Source organism: Dendrobates tinctorius, unplaced genomic scaffold (assembly GCF_039654945.1).
Source record: "Dendrobates tinctorius isolate UK_male_01 unplaced genomic scaffold, ASM3965494v1 ptg000191l, whole genome shotgun sequence".
Classification (NCBI taxonomy): Eukaryota; Metazoa; Chordata; class Amphibia; order Anura; family Dendrobatidae; genus Dendrobates; species Dendrobates tinctorius.
In genome coordinates this window covers 17,572,419-17,592,841 of record NW_027361858.1, presented here as the reverse complement: position 1 = coordinate 17,592,841, position 20,423 = coordinate 17,572,419, and the positions used below count along the sequence as shown (strand labels likewise).

The 20,423-nt window shown below is 41.2% G+C and overlaps 1 protein-coding gene across 3 annotated transcripts in view; it reads left to right on the top strand.

Annotated features, from left to right (window-relative positions):
• Positions 1–20,423, top strand: part of BNC2 (basonuclin zinc finger protein 2) — a 953,199-nt gene that overhangs the window by 778,196 nt on the left and 154,580 nt on the right. For all 3 annotated transcript variants that reach the window (XM_073552473.1, XM_073552472.1, XM_073552474.1), the window contains one exon: positions 19,039–19,274. In XM_073552473.1, the coding sequence (XP_073408574.1) occupies positions 19,039–19,274 (236 nt within the window). The remainder of the gene's footprint in view (positions 1–19,038; positions 19,275–20,423) is intronic.

Below are 20,423 nucleotides of genomic sequence, written 5' to 3'. Positions count from 1 at the left end.
ACCGGATGAAACTCTGAATGATTTTTTACACATTTTGTTAAATGATTCCTGATATAAAAAAAACGGGAGCTGATAATTAAGGTGAATGGGAATATTTCTAAAATAATTTATACAGTCTGTTGTTCACTATAATTTCACGAAAAGCACTTCTCAGCCTGGTATGTTACAAGTGTCAACCAAAGCTTATGCACTACAATTTTTACCCTATTTGATCATTTGATAAATACTTTAGGCCTCATGCAGGCATTAGGGTTTTTTTTAAAACTGACTCAGTTTCATAAGTGATTTTCATCAGAGCTTGGTTAGAGTTTCATCTGTTTTTTTCACTGATGAGAAAAAAAAAAGTTGAAAACAGACAGCACACCAATGTCATCCAAGTGCTGTCAGATGTTTTCACTAAGGGCTCATACTCACTTGCGAGAGACTCGCACAATTCTTGCCCGCAATAGGGGCAGGTGGAACCACGATCCACCTGCGCCTATTAACTAATTAAACGCCGCTGTCAAATGCGGCCGGAAGTGCGCGCATCGCTGACCCCCATCACGTGATCAGGGTTCAGCGTTGCATTGGCATAACAACCAGAGGTCTCCTGGAGACCTCTATGGTTGTTGATGCCGCATTGCTATGAGCGCCACCCGATGGTCAGCGCTCATAGCAATGCAGAAATTCTACATATAGGCGATCTGCTCATCGCCCATATGTAGCAGAGCCGATCAAGTATGGGATGCTTCTAGCCTCCAATGGAGGCTATTGAAGCATGCCAAAATTAAAAAATATATATTTTAAAAAAATATGAAAAAAATAAAAAAAAATACAAAAGTTTAAATCATTCCCCTTTCGCCCCATTCAAAATAAAACAATTAAAAAAATCACACACACACATATGAGGTATAGCCGCATTCAGAATCACCTGATCTATCAATAAAATAAAGGATTAACCTGATTTTTGGTCGCTCTGACATTGCATTAAAATGCAATAATGAGCGATCAAAAGAACGTGTCTGCACAAAAGTGGTTTCATTAAAAACGTCAGCTCAGCACGCAAAAAAAAGCCCTCAGCCAACCCCAGATCACGAAAAATGGAGACGCTGCGGGTCTTGGAAATAGGTGCTTTTTTTAACAAATTTTGGAATTTTTTTCACCACTTAGATAAAAGAAAACCTAGACATGTTTGGTGTCTATGAACTTGTAATGACCTGGAGAATCATAATGGCAGGTCACTTTTACCATTTAGTGAACCTAGCAAAAAAGCCAAGCAAAAAAGAAGTGTGGGATTGCACTTTTTTTCAATTTCACCGCACTTGGAATTTTTTTCCGATTTTGTCGTACAAGACATGGTAAAACCAATGGTGTCATTCCAAAGTACAACTCGTCCCGCAAAAACCAAGTCCTCACATGGCCATATTGACAGAAAAATAAAAAAGTTATGGCTCTGGAAAGAAGGGGAGGGAAAAATGAAAATGCAAAACCAAAAATACCCCTGGGTCGTTAAAGTGTTAAATGTAAAAAGAATGCAGCCATGATTCATCTTGCAGTTTTTTTGTAAAGCTTCCAAAAATGGTCCAGATGTTTGTGCAACTTAAAATTGTGCAAAAAGTTTGTCAGGTTTGGAGTTTTAGGCCGGGGTCACACTAACCGACGCAAAATACGGTCCGTATTTTACATGCGTAATACGGATGAATGACCCCTATATAGTGCTCCGTATGTCATCTGTAAGCAAGGTGTGGTCGCGTATTTTGCGCATGTCAGCATCCATATGTAATCCGTATGGCATCTGTATGGCGAGATTTTCTCGCAGGCTTGCAAACTGGAAATTTAATGGTTCTGAGGCCTGCAAACTATTTAAATCATTAGCCTGCACCCTGTTTAATGGCTCAGGAACAGGTGGCTGCCTCCATTCTGTCCATTTGTGACTTTGCCTTGACTAGGTGTGTTGGTGTTGTATGTGCAACATGGCAGACAGTCTGACTTTCAACACAACTGAGCAGGTTCTCTTCAACTGGCTTTTGTCACACCGCTTTGGTCAACCATACCCAGTGATAGTGGGTCCGCAGAGGAGGAGACGCATGTGGGTCCATCCACTTTTGAGGCAACGACTCACAAGAGGTCATTTCCACCAACTCTATTCTTCTCTGCGGGATCATCCTGAAAAATTTTACCAATACTGTCGCATGAGCCTTGCAACATTTGATCTACTCTTGGAGACAGTGCACCCTGGGATAACCTTTCGGGACACAAGGATGCGCAAAGCTATATCTGCAGAGGAGCGACTTCTACTCATATTACGGTATGTACTACACAACCACATTCTCTATGTTCATGATGTGTTGCCCAAAGTATGTATTTTTTGATTTTTGGACTAAGTTTTATACCCTCATCTTATTCCAGATATATTTAAACTTACAGACCAGAATGTTATGTGTAATATGTCCTGACTATCACATAGTCATTGTGCGACCAAATATATGTGTGTTATTAGATATGAATCAATAAAAAGTTTTGTATGTACGTACCTGGTGTTTTGTTAATTTGTGCATTCTAAAATGTTCCATTTCTGTTGTTCTTCAGCTTCCTGTCCACTAGCCTGTCTTATGCCGCCCTCCACCATGAGTTTCTCATTGGAAGATTACCATTTCTGGCATAGTCAGGTCGACATGTAGTGAAATATGGTCAAGACTACATCAACTCGTCATTCCCGAGCCCAGGATGGAAGACTGGTTAAGGATTTCAAGGGACTTTGAGGAGGACTGCCAGTTTCCTAATTGTATTGGGACCCTTGATGGCAAACATATTCGGGTGCGTAAGCCGCCAAACTCTGGCTCACAATTCTTCATTTATAAACAATACTTTTCTGTTGTATTGTTGGCTCTGGCCGACCCTCAATACAAGTTTATAATTGTCGAATAGTGGGGCCTATGGAAGGACGGGAGACTCTCGAGTCTTCAATACTTCCATTTTGGCTCGGCGGCTACGCACCAACCAGTTGGATCTACCACCACCACGCCAGCTACCAGGCTCCACTCAAGAATCAGTCCCTTATGTCCTTGTGGCAGATGAGGCGTTTCAGTTAACGCACAATGTCATGAGGCCATATCCCCGACGCAACCTGGACCACGGCGCAGAATTTTTAACTTGCTCCTATCACGTGCTCGGCGACTGGTGGAGTGTTCCTTTGGCATTCTTTGTGCCAAATAGTGGGTACTCCAGTCTGCCATTCAGCTGAATGAACAAAATGTAAATGAAGTAATTAAAGCATGTGTCGTTCTTCATAACTTCACCAGGATACATGATTGTTCCTCCTCTGCTGGTGTTGTGCATGGGTCGGACAATGTGCGTTGGACGAAACCACCTATCAACCCTCAACGTAGACCGCTTTCTGGGCTCAAAGTGCGTGATATTTTCACAAATTACTTTATGTCACTTGAGGGTGAAACTTCTTGGCAAGAGCATGCTGTGTCTATGTTATAATTTTTTGGTTTATGCGTGTCTAAATATATATATATTTAAACCCCTTGTGATTCTATGACTGTTTAATTGCATTGGTAAGCGTATGTTAGTATGCTGACACCATTTTTTTTAGAATTGAGACAGAGACGTAAAATGTAGTAGACAAATGTTTACTTTTGCCTTATTTGTTTTTTTTTAGAAAAACATATTATTGCCGTATGATCAATGTGGCAATGGGCCAAATTGGCCTTTGTGCAGATGTGAAAATTGGGAACAAATAACATTTTCTGACAAACAAAGTGACCACAAAACCATTAGCCAATACCAAAATGGCAGCATTATAAATTTTGGCAGGTCGGGGGAGGAGAAGGCGGAAGACCAGCCTGTGTTTGCTGCTGGCTACTTTTCCCAACTTGGCCATCGCCCTGTGTGGGGGCATACTGTTGTCCATGATGTGGGTAGTGTACTGCCTCCTGGGATTGTGGTTGGTACTGGCCAGAGTGATACTGGAGAGGGGCCTCTTGTTGGGGCTGGTAGGCCCGTGTCCCATACCCACCAAAATAGCCATGTCGTCCCCAACCAGGTTGGGACCAGCCTCCAATACTGGGTAGCAACAAGTGGCCATATTGGTGAGGTTGGCTAGAGCCAGACATATGTGGCTGCTGTAGGAAAAGTTGGGAATGGAGAGGAAGTGGGTGAGGTGTAGGCCCACGTATTTGAGGATCCTCAGAGCCTGCTTGAGCAAGCATGTGTGTGGGGTGTCTAAGGCGCATCAGATTCCTGGGGGAAAGCTGCCACCTCTCCAGATATTCAAATAACTCATATGGGGTATTGGTGTGTGTGCTTGCATCAAGCAGGATCTGAAAACATCCTCGAATACGTAGCCTCAGCTGACGGGAAAGGGCACGGAGATAAAGGGCCAGACTGTGTGAGTATACCTTCTCACCATCATCATTATTGACTCTAGCCAGATAGTTCAGTACCCCTGTGTCAACATTGGTACGGGTATCTTGGGCAGGGATCTTGCGCTTTCTTCTTCCTCGCCGGGATGGTCCAGCAGGCTGTGGGGAGCCCCAGATCTGGGCAGTTGGGCTGCTGCTGATTTTGGCCTGCTCCTCCTGTATGGCTGATGATGCAGCAGTAGACGGTCCTGCTTGTGGATGTGGTCCTTATGGTGGGGTATGTGGTGCAGGCACTGGGTTTTCCTGAGAGGAATCTTCACCCATGCTTCTTAGAGGGGGAGAAGATGGGCCAGCCACCTCTTCCCCTACAGACCCAGGATCTATGATGAGCTCGGTATCTGAGCCAGTTTCTCTCTCCGTAAGATTGGACTGAGTTCTGTTATGAAATAGAACAGAGCCAAAAATAAATTCATTTTTTTGGCCCTGTAAAGTATCTGTGTAATGTGGTGTGAGATATTTACTTACGGTCTCAGATCCAGAATTGGAGCGAGGAAGGAGAGGCGGTCATAATAGATATATTTCCTCTTTATGTGACCCGCATCACCTCTCCTGGACCGCTGCTGATGTTCCCACCTGTATTGGTCGCGGATGCTGTGCAGCATCTTATCACATCTTCCACTGCAATGTGACAGGAAATATTCTCATTTTCACATATTTGCTAGGTCAGATTTGCTACCAGTAGCCTAGGCATGTGGCCTTCTAGGGTTTGCTTTCTACCCAGGGTGGCATATATAATTGGAGCATCCAGGCCAGATACAAAAGGTCACTATAGTTCAGGTATCAAGTAACTAGACTTAATAACTTGGTTGGCTAGGAGGATGAGGAGCTTGTGGCCTGGGCCAAATTATGGCAGTGTAAAACCATGGGTCACATAAAAATCTACCCACCTCATCAGGCAAAAAGTCCAAGCACAGGAGGGGGGAGCCTGATTCTAAATGCCTTTTTTGATGTGAGGTAATTTTAAACAGTTTTTGGGTTGTACTTACTCATTTGCTGCTGCTCCTCACGTGGCCGATCAGCAAAATCGTGGAACATCTGGCGACATATGCGCCTCCATGATGCCTCCTTTCTTGCCTGGTTGGCATAATGGGCATCACGCTGGTCCCAGATTTCCGGGCGCTCCTGCACTAGTACAATCAGCATCTCCAGATTGAGGAAATATGGCGCCATGACACTGCAGGACTCCGTGGAGGCGTACTTCCTGGATGTCTGGAGCGCTTTTTGAGCTAATTAGCATGTCTAAGCTTCCTGATGATGGATTGGCCCATTTCCTGTCACCTGCCAAAAGACCTGCATATTTCTCGCAAGTCACACATGTGGTCCATGTGTAATCCGTATTTTTTGTGCACCCATAGACTTGCATTGGCGTACTACGGGTGTAGTACGCTGACAATCGCAGCATGCTATTGGCACGGACCGTAGAATACGGACGAGAATTATAAGGCTGTTGGGAGCTACCCCATAGAGAATCATTTGTCCGTGTGTAATGCGTGCTTTTAACACCTCTCACTCGTCCATATTCCTCTCTAATGTGACCCCGGCCTTACACCAGTTTCGGGGTGTAAAATTTGCAAAAAGTGAGCAAGATCAGCAAAGAAGGGGTATGGCTGACAATTTTATCACAACATTCACCCAAAAAAGTGATGTAAATTATGACCGTAATATACTTAAGTTCCTGACTGGAGTACATTTATTGCAGTGATGCATACTACTGCTGAAAGATGCACCACATTCATTAGGAGGCATACGCCTATTAGGCTATATTCACACAAACGTAGTTTGAGTCCAGTTTCTGTCCATGAAAAATCAGACCAGTTTTATTTAGTAAGGCTATTCAAATGACATTGAGTGTCTATGTGAAATAAGCATGGTGGCTCAGTGGATAGCACTGCGGCCTTGCAGTGCTGGGGTCCTGGGTTACAATCCCACAAAGGATAACATCTGCAAGGAGTTTGTATGTTCTCCCCGTGTTTGCGTGGGTTTCTTTCAGATACTCTTGTTTCCTCCCACACTCCAAAAACATACTGACAGGGAATTTAGATTGTGAGCCCCATCGGGGACAGTGATGATAATGTGTGCAAACTGTAAAGCGCTGCGGAATATGTTAACGCTATGTAAAGATTATTATTACTAGTGTACACTATGGTTTTTCGTATTTTTGATGAGTCTCCTATTTAAGTTTGAGGGTGTGCAAAAAATCGGATTCTGTACGGATCATCCCAAAAGCATACAAATTCAATGGATACGTTGCAATTCTCAGCAAAGAAACTGGTTTTGGTCTTGTAAATTTTAGTCACTGCTGATGTAAAAAAATAGAAGCCCATTCAAATGACTGTACAAATGAAAAATCGGCTGTTTTTTTCATGAAAACTGACAATTTTTTACACGCTTGTGTGAACTTGGCCTAATTAGTTTGGCCAACCTTACTCTAGCATACCGTTCATCAAGGGTGGCGTACAACAAGGCCTGCGTTGATGAATCTGGTCTTGTGTATTGTATTAGGCCCACCCTAGTATTTGACATTGCGTGGGACATCAGCTGGACTAGGCCTGAAGATCTAGGATGAGGTCTCTCTAGGCAGAATGAATGTAAGACAATGCCTGCCTATTTTTTTTACATTTACACGTGAGCCATGTTTAGTATCACTTTGTTTCCCATTTCACCGCATCACCAGATCTGTGACCCATCTTTCTAAAACTAAGTCTAATGTTGAACATTTAACAGCTTTGAATAATCTACAAACTAATTAGTCAAGCGCCTGTGAGACTCTTGAGGTTGTGAGAAATCCCTAATGTGTAAAGAGAGAGGATTTCTTCAGAAGAAAAAGGATTCCCCAGGCTGGTGAGATTAACCCTTCACATGCCGCCCGCGTGAGAGCTACGAGGGTAGCCTATCAAGCATTCCATCATATATATACTGTCTTGGTCTCCGGCAGATTCTGTTTCTGACAAGAACCGTGTCAGCACAAAAGACTGTGGTAGGATCAGAGGAGACAGGAACAGGTGTCACGAAGACTGTCAAAATGAAAAAGTAAAAAAAAAAAAAAAAAAAGAGATTATGGTGAAGGCGAGAAAGACAGACAATTATATTAATGCTGTCACTTTTATGTTGCAGCTTTGCGTTATTATCTTGAGGTGCTGAGTGCGCAGTTGCCTCAAAGAAAAGTAGACAGTAGACAAGGGGGAAACACGATCGTTATTAACTGAAGAGGCAGTGTGTCAAAGCTGGATAGGGTTCAAAGTTTTGTCTGAAAAAAAAATGAGACAGCCATGTCTATGAACAAACTGCGGTTCTGCTGTCAGCTACATAAACAGAGTAGCCATCTAAAATGTACTGCTTGGAAACAGATCACAGAGCTCCCAAATAATAATGAAAGATGTCATTGAGACCTTTTTCCGCTTTATTTTAATTATATTTAATTTGTATGCATTTTAGTAGATTTTTAACTCAACCTTAGAAAACATTTTAGAGAAATTAAAAGTAGTTTTCTTTCATTTTCATGTCATAAATTGCACATAAAGGAGTGCGTGTTACCATTTCTGTAGCTATCATTTTCTCCAGTATGGAACTTTATGGAAATAATATTTGTCACTGGCAGCCGTGGAATAACAAGAACAGCCATTTTCTTCTATCTTAAATTTCATATAGCCATGGCTATGCCAGAAACATATTTGGTTAAGCCGATATATCAAGGCACATAGTAGAAGCCAATGACCCCTTCTCAATGTATGCCTAATTAAAGAGATTGTTTGGCCTTAGACTACAAGTCTTATTCAATACACTTAAGGCCCCGTCACACCTAGCAACTCACCAGCGATCCCGACAATGATATCAACTTGTCAGGATCGCTGGTGTGTCGCTACATGATCGCTGGTGAGCTGTCAAACAGGCAACTTCACCAGCGATCAGCACCAGCGACGCCGAGCGGGCGCGTCGCTGTGTATGTTAATTACCAGCGCGCTTATGCAGGGAGCTGGTAACTAAGGTACATATCGGGTTTCTAAGCGGCGCGCGTCACTTAGAAACCCGATGTGTACCTTGGTTACCAGCTCCCTGCATCAGCGCGCTGATAACTAAGGTACACATTGGATTTCTAAGCACCGCATGCTGCTTAGAAACCCGACGTTTACCTTGGTTACCAGCGCTCTGATCGCTGGTCGTTGCTCTCCTGCCTGCCACACACAGTGATGCATGCTGGCCAGCGGGAGACCAACATCCCAAAAAAAGTCCTGACCTTTCAGGAACAATCAGCGATAACCGGCAGGGGGGCCGGTCGCTGATAGCTGTCACACAAAACTTGTGACTCAGCGGCGATCTCACTAGCGAGATCGCTATGTGTGACAGGGGCTTTACATTGAGCAAGTCTGGGCCCATCTAGTCAGCACGTGTATGCAAATCACATACTTGTGGTCACACGTCCGCAGCTCCCCAGGCTGGCACAGGAGAATCCTCAGAGCGTGCAGTGCACACAGTGTGTGGATTCACAAGTCTGCAGTCACACAGAGTGACACATAAAGTGACTGCAGACTAGTAGCCTAAGGTGGAAAACCCCTTTAAGATTCTATAGCATCTTTACAAGATTAAGAAAAGGCGTCCTTCATTTTCAGTCCTTGTCTATAAGATTTGTCTGGTATTGCAGTTTATCTCCATGATACAGCCGAGTCACTATAGACAGGGGTTTTAAAATTGGTATTTTTACCAAAGTCTTCTAAAAGAAATGCAGATATCCATTCAACTTGAGGAAGCGCAAGTCGCTTTTTTGGAGTAATTTATTCGTGCCTACTTTCTTTACTTCTAGCTGCTTGATTGTATTTTAGCTTGTGCCAGTTTTATTAGACCAGGTGCCTTGGATTTTAACCTAAAGGAGTTCCATCAGCTTAATACACTTTCCAAAGTAAAAGCAAGATATGAAAATTTCCAGTCTGTTTCCCTTTTTGCCAAAATGGCACAAAATGTTTGTATACTAGGAATGCAGATAAAATAGACCTGATGCAGAGTTTGTGAGTCTGGTGTATTCCTGGGCAGAGTGCTCCACCACCTCCTACCCTTTAAGGCAATGGTTATCAGATTGATGTGTATGCACATAAATCGAACAGATTGGACGGTTGGTTTCGCACAGCATTTATTTTTTCTCATATGTGAAAAACGGTCTGTTTTTTTCACTGTGCTGAACAAATTTTTGGTGTATCCGTTTTTCACAGACAAAAATGAAAAATGTTTGCTTTTTCCTGCTCATTAAACATTACAATGTGGACAGTACACAGATGACATCCATGTGCTATCCATCCCTTTTTTTTCTATTGACTTTCAGTGGTGAGTTTGATCCACAACACGGATCAAAGTAGGACATGATCTGTATTTTTTTTGTGGGCAATCAGTCTGCAAAACAATAGACATGTGACAGGAATATTCATTATAACGATTCTGTGATCTATCCACTTGGTTAGCGGACAGCACACGTACCAAAAAAGTGATGCGAGAAACTCGCCTGAGCTGTCCTTCACACAACATACACCTACATGAGAAACCGGTGCCGGTGTCATCAGTGTTTTCCATCAGTGTGTCCTCCATGTGTCATCTGTGTGTCTGTTTTTACCCTCATTGTGGTCATCAGTATTTTTCCAGTATGGATAGAAAAATAAATAAATTACAAATCTTCTCCTATACTTTGCAATGTTAAACACGGCGAGCACACAAATGGCATATCTAGGTCATCCGTATGCTGTACGTGTTTTTCATGGACCCATGAATACACCAGACATAAACTCTCGGAAGGTTTATTCAAATAGATTTTGCCAAACTTTTTTTTTTACAACTTATTTTTCGTGAAAATTTTTCGCATTTCATCACCAGCTCTGCATATTGCAGGGGCATGCCTGAGCAATGACTGACAAATTAATCTAAATTTCTGCATGAATAGCATAAATGATATCCCATCTGCCACTTAATTCTCTACATCAAGAGTAAAGTGACCAGAAAAGCACAAGAACAATAAATCTTAAAATATAATTTGCATTTTTTATTGAATATACAATTCATTAAAACAAAACAAACAAAAACATAAAAGGAAATGGCTGCAATGTGAAAAACGCTAATGACTAAGGATATCATTAAACACACATTTCATTAATCATGATATGCAATTATTATTATTATTATTATTATTATTATTATTATTTCATCTATTTATATGGTGCAAAGATGGAAAGGCAATTGCCTGAAAAAAACCTATACAGCATGCCACAACGGAAGTGCTATGCAGGGTATATAAAAAGTGCCTGTGCTTATGATAGAGCTAAATAGCTAACTGTATTTTTATACTGTGCGTCACAGTGTTAAGTGCAGGACACCTTGCTCCAAAGTTCACCAGCCTACTGGGATAATATCATTTGCAGCACAGCTTCAATAAAGGCTGTACACATTTATAAAGAGCTGCATCCAATAAATAAAACATGAACACCTAATCTTTAATTTATAACTTACTATGCGTGTGATATTAGAGCTGCGTTCCTCTACCCCGATGCGCGTTTTGTACACACTTCTTCAGGGGGCGTGCAATGACTGAAAAATTCATCTTAATTTCTGCACGAGTAGCAAAAATTAAGATAGAAATGTACTCCAGAGCAAGACTGGGGCATGATACTGGGGCATGCCTGGTGAAAGTGGTACGCATTTTCATGAATTTGACGCATCTTGGATTAAGACTGATGTACAAAATTCCAGTCATGATTAATTCCTATTTGCCTGGTGTATTCTTTCTTAATATGTTAATGGCACAACATTTGTCACTTGGGTTTTTAGTCGCAGCTCTGCTACTTTAGATTGATTGCTGTGTATAATTGTAAGCCCACCACAGATTCATCAGTAGGTCTTCCTCTTAGGGTACGCTCACACTTGTGTATAAAAATAATCAGTCCCATTCCCATCCTGGAGAGTGGGACAATTTTTTTCTCACTTGTCACTCGTGTGCTGTCAGTGTACAGTCCATTTTTTTTAATCAGAAGTTATTAATCACTTACAGAAACATTTCCCATTTTCTATGCTACAGAATTGTAATGTATCTGTAAAGGTCGGATGCCAAACTAATGGTTCATATGGCATTTTTATTTTTTTTCGCCCACTCAGCCGAATTCAGTGTGAAATCGAAACATGCTGCGATTTTTTTTGCACAGTCGGATTCTATCAGTGAAAATCGTCTATCTGCACTACCTCATTGAATAACATGGGTTTAGTGTGATTATATGCTAAAAAATCAAATAGCACTCTCCTGAGTTATATGCTAGTGTGAGTCAGCCCTAAATCTCAATAGGCTTACTAGAACATTCAAGTTCTATCATCTAACATTTCTTTACTATAATGAAAGCATTGATATCTGCTGGGCAGTGTGATAATGGGCAGCATGTGTAATTCCTCCTTTCTTTATGATTTAATTAAAGCTCACTCACTTGTATAGAAAGGTGCACATCATAAGAAAACAAAAGGGTGTAGTTAACTTTAATAATATTTTATATCAACAAGGAGAAAAAATGGAGTAGCCATAAACCACAGAAGTGAAATAAAAAAGAGCTGTATTGAAAAAAATACATTAAAATATCAATTATCAATTTTTTGGATCAAGAGAACATGTGTTGTTCAATATTAATATTTTATGTCATTACAATTATTTATTATATTTTTCAGAACTTTTACTTCTTATGAAATAAATGTATACTTTTTACATCATTCACTTATATATACTTTTTACATCATTCACTTCATTCACTAATATACCGTACTTTATGAAAAAGTATTTTATTGCAAAGAAAGCAAGAGGGGATAGGGGTAATTTTTCGATTGCTTGGGGTTTGACCACTGATCCCAAGAACCGGGACTCTGAAGAGCTCCTGCTTAACAGAGCGGAGGTCGATCCTTCACACTGCCTCTCCATTCATTTGAATAAAAGTGCTGAAGATCAGCTGAGCGCTGCACTCTTTAATCTTCCGCCCTCCCATTTAGAATGAGTGGAATGTTAGTGTGCCTGATTGACCTACGCTCTATTGAGCAGGGGCTGTTCAGAGGCTCTTAGGATTAGTGGGGGCTACGGTGGTCAGACCGTAAGTGGAAAGTAATCCCCGTGCATACAAGATAACTAGGGATGAGCGGACCCGTGAAAGTTTGAGTTCTGGTACCTGACCAAACTTTAGTCCAAAATTTGGTTTGGGCACCAGAACTGTACCCAAACTTGAACCAGAACCCGAACCCCACTGAAAATAATGGAGATTCGAACTTTGAATCTGGAAAAAAAAATTCTCTCTTTCTCGCTTCACCCAGAATTCCAAACTTTTCAACGGACTTCCGGGATCAGTCCGTATTTTAGCACCAGACACTGACTGTTCAGTATGAACCCGTACGAACTTTTAAGTTCAAGTTTGCTCATCTGTACAGATAACATAAACTTGAGAACACTTCTTCAAAGGGAATCTGTCAGAATGATTTCACCCCCTTATCTATTTATATGTCCATGTATCTCTTTTGAAGACAAGTCTAGGAATACTTTTACATGGACAGTCTGTTCCTCCATTTATGAGAATTCAGTGTTTGAATTGATATGTAAATAAGGCTGAACAGCTATTGCAGATTTGAAGCCTCTGTCACTTGAGCTCTATTCCCTGCCCAGCGATGCATCCTCCTGTGTGACTGATGGCTAAGCTGCCTGAAGTCATACAGCTTAAACCTGTCAGCAAGGGCCCGTCACACATAGCGATGCACCAGCGATCCCGACAACGATATGACCTTGTCAGGATCGCTGGTGTGTCGCTACATGATCGCTGGTGAGCTGCCAAACAGGCAGCTTCACCAGCAATCAGCACCAGCGACACGCAGGTAACAAGCGACTCACATCTCTTAGTTACCCACTGTGTACCTTAGTTACAAGCGCTGGTGCAGGGAGCTGGTAACCAAGGTACACATCGGGTTTTTAAGCCACGCTCGGCACTTAGAAACCCGATGTGTACCTTGGCTACCAGCTCCCTGCACCAGCGCTTGTAACTAAGGTACACATTGGTTTTCTAAGCGCTGCGCACAGCTTAGAAACCCTCTGTTTACCTTAGTTACCAGCTCCTGCTCGTTGATCGCTGGTCTCCCGCCTGTCACACGCAGCAATGCGTGCTGGCCAATGGGAGACCAGCGATCAAAAAAATGTCCTGGCCATTCTAGGACGATCAGCGATAACCGGCAGGGGGGCCGGTCGCTGGTAAGTGTCACACACAGCGATCTCGCTGGTGAGATCGCTGTTGCGTCACAAAACTTGTGACTCAGCAGCGATCTCGCTATGTGTGATGGGGGCTTAAAGCAGGAAGAGGCGGCGCTGAGCAGGGAATAGTGCTGAATTGACAGAGGCTTCAGATCTACCACAGTTCTTTGGTCTCATTAGCATATCAGATCAAATGCTGATTTTTTAGTAACAGATGAAAGGACTGGCCATGTAAAGGTATTGCTAGACTTGTCTTTAAAAGAGCTACATGCACATCGATATAGTTTGGAGTGTGAAATCATATTGACAGATTCTCTGTAACAAAATAATAATAATATTTTGGATTTTTGTAAAGTAATTTTAACTCTAGTGGATTTTTACAGAATTTTGTAAAGTCATTTCTCTTTAACTATTGGTGTCTTCTGAGTTTACCATCCTTGAATTAACTAAGGCCCAGAGCAAATGGCCCTCAAAAACTGGCCTTGGCTCTCTATGGAAAGTCTGTTAATGTTATCTAGTCCTCAGAGCAAGCATGGATGTTTTTATTAAATTCCTCTCTCCAAAGCCCCGCAGTGCTTTTCAAAATGTATTCCACTTCCATTTTACCTGATCTCAAGACCTGTGACATGTCTGTGTTCTGTACCATCTGTTCAACACACTTTTGCTTGATTTGAAGATGTCTTGTAATGCAAGACTGTGTTAACTACAATCCCCTCAGTTCTGCTCAATGCTCGAGGCAGCAAGATCACAAGAGCCCCTAATGAAACACTTGTCATCTCCTCTAACCAAACCTTACTTAGTCCTGCTGTTCTCAGCTCAGCTGAACACAAGCTCATATAAACCCAGACATTTATATTCTATTTCTTTTTCTCAATCCATTTTTTTCTATAACTTGTTTTGTATGCTTCTTCTCAATCTATGAAAAGCATAACTTTAATAAAAAAGAAACCTGTTTATTTTCCCACAAAAATTGGCAGCCCCAAAGACCCAAACCTAACTCTAAGGTCCTTAGAAACCTTTGAATTTTGTAGTTGGATGGTCTGAGAGAAAATAAACGTGTGAAAAAGTGTATTTTGAACACTTAGTGTGTTTTCTGTAGAAGTTTTGGCCACGCTTAAGATTGCCATAGGTGGTGCCAGCTCTAGACTGGTCATGTAAACAATATCGCTTTAAATGGGGCAAAATTATACATGGGCTTTTACAATAGTTTCTCTGTAAGTACTCTAACTAATTACTGGAACAAGAGAAAACTTAGGGCATCATCAGGGCAAAGATTGCACTAGTCTCAAAGCTTTAGTCTATAAGTAGAGTAGCACCTTCAGCTGCATAAATAATGAATAACAAAACAACAAAAAATGGGCTCAGTATAAGGCCCGGGATCACACATGCGAGAAACTCAGACGAGTCTTTTATGTTAATACCCAGCACTCAGGAGCATGTGGCAACATGCAGCCGCATGCTCCGCTCCTGAGTGCCGGCTGTAGTGCCGGGTATTAACATGCGAGACTCGTCCGAGTTTCTCTCATGTCTGATCCCGGCCTTAGTGTAATGTGTAGGTGCACACATACACTGTTACCAAAGTGTTAAACACAGTCAGGTACAGGTGCTAAACATCTGCAAGTGGAAAGGAGACTAGATAATGTGCATAGCCCAAGGACGTGGCGAAATCCCCAATGTACTGAGTGTACGAAACTGAAGGAAGCCCAAAAAACAAGGGCCAGCACACCTATTCATATAAGTGTAATGTGAAGGTACACATATACACTAGAATAAAAACAATCCAAAACACTGCAGTAAATAATTAGGAACACATGTAAAAACACAGAATACTTAGTTGACGTTCTTTGAAAAAAAAAAGTAAAAGCCTTCCCAACGCAACAAGTTGTACCCAATCAGGATGGCCCCTATCGCTAATATCTCACCTCGCTATGTGCCAGCACACCTCAAAATAGACGAGTGGTTGTTCTGAAGTAGGAGTTGATTTGACTTTGAAATGTGTTGACAACAAACCACTTTTTTATCCAAGCTTGGTCCTCCGATCCTGTCTTTTGACATTCCAGCAGTGCAGAACAAATCCATTTTTTCCTGGTATACGATACATTGAATTCTCGTGAACGCTGCAGTGGTTGTTATCGTCACGCTATTAGGGGTTGTGTCACACACAACTCCACAAGGGGAGCATATCATTTGTTTACCCACCTTGCAATACCGGAATAAGACTCTTTTTGCACTTTTCTTTCTAGCATCAAAAAAGACGAGGGCAGAGCAGGACCTGTGCCTGAGTGTGGAAAGCTGGCTAGATAAGGTCTACAGCCCAAGGAGGTGGCCAAACCCTGAAATATACTGAATACAAGAAAATGAAGCAAAATTTAGAAACAAGGGCTGGCACTCCTGTTGCTATAAGTATAAGGTATAGGTGCACATATACAATCTGGCCATTAACAGATGAATATAACCTAGAATATAAACAATGAGGTTGGAGTGTGATTGATTGAGTGTGTGGACAGGTGTATGCTCTACAGGTAACGAGTTCAACCAGGTGTAATTCATACAGGTAATGTGTGCAGAGTATGAGGGCTTCTTAAAGAAAAACTAACAGGTCTGTGAGAGAAAAAATTCTTGCTGATTGGTAGGTCAATACTTTTATGCAATAAAATGCAATTTAATTATTTAAAAATCCTACAATGTGATTTTCAGATTTTTATCTTTAGATTCTGTCTTTCACCGTTGGAGTATACCTACAATAAAAATTACAGCCCTGTCTATTCTTTGTAGGTGGGAAAACTTGCAAAATCGGCATGTGTATCAAATATGTTTTTATTTTATACAGTGGGTAAAAAAAGTAAGTGTGAACCTAGCCTTAGGAGGTGACTTTACCCTTCCTTCCAACCTCTTTTAAATACACCATGCCTTCATAGAGAATAACCAGAAGCAGCCGTAAGTACATAAATACCATTGAAAAACCTCTGGTTCACAGTCTGACTAGAAAGCCAATATGTTCTTGACGTTCAACCAAAACAAACCTTAAAAACTCACCAGTTGAAAAACTACGAAATAAGCACTTTAAATTTAGAATTTGCCGCAGCTGTGTATGTCATTCTTGTGTAACACAAGGACCCTTTTCAGTCCATTTCCTCCAAAATGTCAGCTTCTTTACTCTGCAAAGTATGTGGTTTTAAGATTCATTAAGTCCCCCTCGCTCGACATGTAATTGCTCCTTGCTCAGTGACTGCACACATTCAAACTCGGGGCACTCACGTAGTTTTGGCTGGTAAAAGTGATGCTCACAGCTGGAGTGCTTATCGGATAAACATTCACTTTAACCGGTAACACAGCTTGTAATCATCTCTAGTTTATGGCTCGTCAGATATAAAGATTGTGGAATTAACCGGTTAAGTAAATAAAACCATAGAAGACCTAATTCACAGTGGTGTGTGTTATAATGCTAATACGGAAAGAGTGCCTGTGCTTCACCACCAATTGGTGTAGATCTTGCTGTTATTTATTCACTTTTCCTACTTGGTTTTCCTACTAGGTTTGCAATAATCAAGTATTTAAAGGGAATCTGTCACCAAGTTTTTGCTACCGCATCTTAAAGCAGCATGTTGTAGAAGAAGGTAGACACTGATTCCAGTGATGTGTCACTTGCTTGGCTGCTTGCTGCAGTTTTGATAAAAGTTATATTTGCTGCAGATCTACCAGTCCCTGATTGCTGAACTCTTTATAACCTACTGTGACAGCTTTCTGCATACACAGGGCATAGGTAGACAGAAATACGTGAAACTTCTTTTTAGAGGTACATTAGTTGTAGAGTACAGCATGGGATCACAAATGATTCTTCTTTCAGGTAAAACATTGCTTAAAACAGCTAGTGAAATGTTTTGCCTCGCAAAAAAAATCAGCTGTGATCCTGTGCTGTCCTGTCTGTATACTCTTTTGTTCCCCCCCTGCCCAGGAGCTGTGGTATGATCAGACCATTTTCCTGTATGGTCAGACACAACCATTACACAGTACACAGTAGGGACAAATTTATAAGATTATCTCAGCAAAGGAACATTTTTTAACACATCCAATTGTGGAATTTATTATTGGGCCAGGGTCACACTAACCGACGCAAAATACGGTCAGTATTTTACATGTGTAATATGGATGAATGGCCCCTAAACAGTGATCCGTATGTCATCCGTAATCAAGGTGTGGTCGCGTATTTTGCGCATGTCAGCATCCGTATGTAATCCGTATGGCATCCGTATAGCGAGATTTTCTCGCAGGCTTGCAAAATGGACATATAATGGAGCCCTATGACAGGGTTTATAACAGAAACCAAAGAATAGATATAGACACATAGAATGCATATATATATATATATATATATATATATATATATATATGTATTCTATGTGTCTATATCTATTCTTTCGTTTCTTTATTAACCTGTCAGTGTGAGATTACTGTATAGCGCACTGAATTGCCGCCTTTGCTAAAAGACACCGGGTGCGTATTTCTCGCAAGTCACATGTGTGGTCGTTGTGTAATCCGTATTTTTTGCGCACCCATAGACTTGCATTGGCGTACTACGGTCGTAGTACGCTGACAATCGCAGCATGCTAAAAATTTATGAAAATCTGATCCAGCAACACTGATAATACAGGGACCATTTTTTCTTGTATGCAAAAAGTGGACATCTGAATGAGGCCTTAAATGGAACATAATATGATAATATAAGTGTTTTATAACGTCTGTCTTGGCATGCACAGTGATTCCATTTTACTAAGGTATGGTGAAATAGTGTGAAGTCTTATCTCACCTTGAATTGTCTTTGTCATTGACCTACAATGTAGGTCCTACATCCTTGGGCTGTTCAAGCTTCACCATGACCTTGACTATCTGTAAAATTAAAACGCAATGTATTTTTTATCAATGTCAATTCTAATAATTTTTTTATAATTGGTTAACACAAATGACTCATTATAATTAATATACATGATATATGTTGTTTTATTCATGTGTCAAGCAACAAGTATATCCTTCAGTAGGAGCACAGAAGAAGTGGATAAACTCTTTGCGTCTTTTGTTTTTGCATGACTTCATACTCTAGAAATAAAGCTGCAGGATTTCCATAGTCCCTTGATTGTGTACACACATGCAGTTCTTTACTAGACATTGCATTATCCTTAAGAGGCATATTCTCTAAGCTCTGCTGGCTTTCACATAAAATCCCTCTTGCTATTGACACTGCCAATCCCCCAGCCTGAACATTCCTAATTGAGTTAAAAGAAGACTGAGAGTGACTTAGTCATTGTTGCTTGCAAAATCCACGTTCAAGTCATCACCATTATTGGCTGATCTTTTAATGCACATATTTGTCTTTTCTTTTACCTTTCCCCATTGATGTAGCTTTGGACAAGCTTAGCACTCAGCATCTGTACCACCCAACACAAGTGGAGATTGTACAATCCAACGTAGTGTTCGACATCAGCAGCCTGATGCTGTATGGTACACAGGCCGTGCCTGTGCGGCTCAAGATTCTGCTGGACCGTCTCTTCAGTGTGCTCAAACAAGAAGAAGTTTTACACATCCTGCATGGTCTAGGATGGACGCTACGGGACTATGTCCGTGGATATATACTTCAGGTGAGAGAATCTAAAGCAAAATTAGAGGAAATTCAATATGAGCAACCAAAAGTTTGTAGACTTTTTCACATATTATTCCTTTGCTAATTATAACAGATGAATTACATGCTACTTATCAAACATCATATAACATGAAATTATATATATATGTATACCTATGACAAATGACAGTATTGTCTGACACAACTCGCTTTTTCAGCTTGGTAAATGTTCTCAACTGTTGTACAAAAAAAAGAGTTAAAAGGGTTGTTCACTTTGCCAATCCAGTTTGATGGAAGGGTTGCCTGATGATAAATTCATTGCAGTTTGTCCCTGTTATGTATGTCAGAAGCCAATGGTGAAAAAAAGCTATCTTGGACAGACTTGGCACAAGCTATTCCTTCTGGCAGATTTCAGAGGAACCCTTAACTTCACTTTTAACTCTTGTACATGGATCTGGTCATGCAGTGGGGTCCATTGGATTGTTTCCTTAGGAGGGCTACCAGCCAGAGGTCATCACACTGGGTAAAACCAGGAAGTTACATCAGAGGTAAAATCAGAAGGCAAATGGGTGGTCAAAAATCAAGCCGAGGTCAGGGTAACAGGATATCCCAAAATAGCACACAGGAGCAAAGGATCAGAGTGACCAGGTCTAACTGAACTAACCAAATAACTGGCTGATCGTTGGGGTTTAAATAGAAACAAGCCCCATCCATGGATCTCAGCAGAGAGCTTAGCACATACCTGCTCATTGCAGCAAAACACAGGTGGATGGGAAAGGGACAACTATTCTCAACAATCTAAAAGGTAAACTGTCACCTGCTGTCAGCATCCAGCAGTAACCATGTTATTGGTGTAGCGGCGACGAATCGCATCCAGGGCAGGGGTTCAGCAGTATGTTCAGGCATGGATGTGAAAGTCTCATAGCTGAGCCTCACAGTGACTATGGCCATTTTTCTACTCTATAGTGCCACTGCACTACGTAATTCTTGAACTGAAAGGAATGTCCATTTACTGCAGAGACATGTGACGTCCTCCAGCTTGAGAGATGCTTTTTTTAGCCACTCTATTCTCTAGCTGAAAGATAGTGGTCCTGAGTTGTTGATCTTTCTCTATTGAATCAAATAGCTTACTCAAAATATAAAATAAAAAAGCAGAGATCTCCTTTAA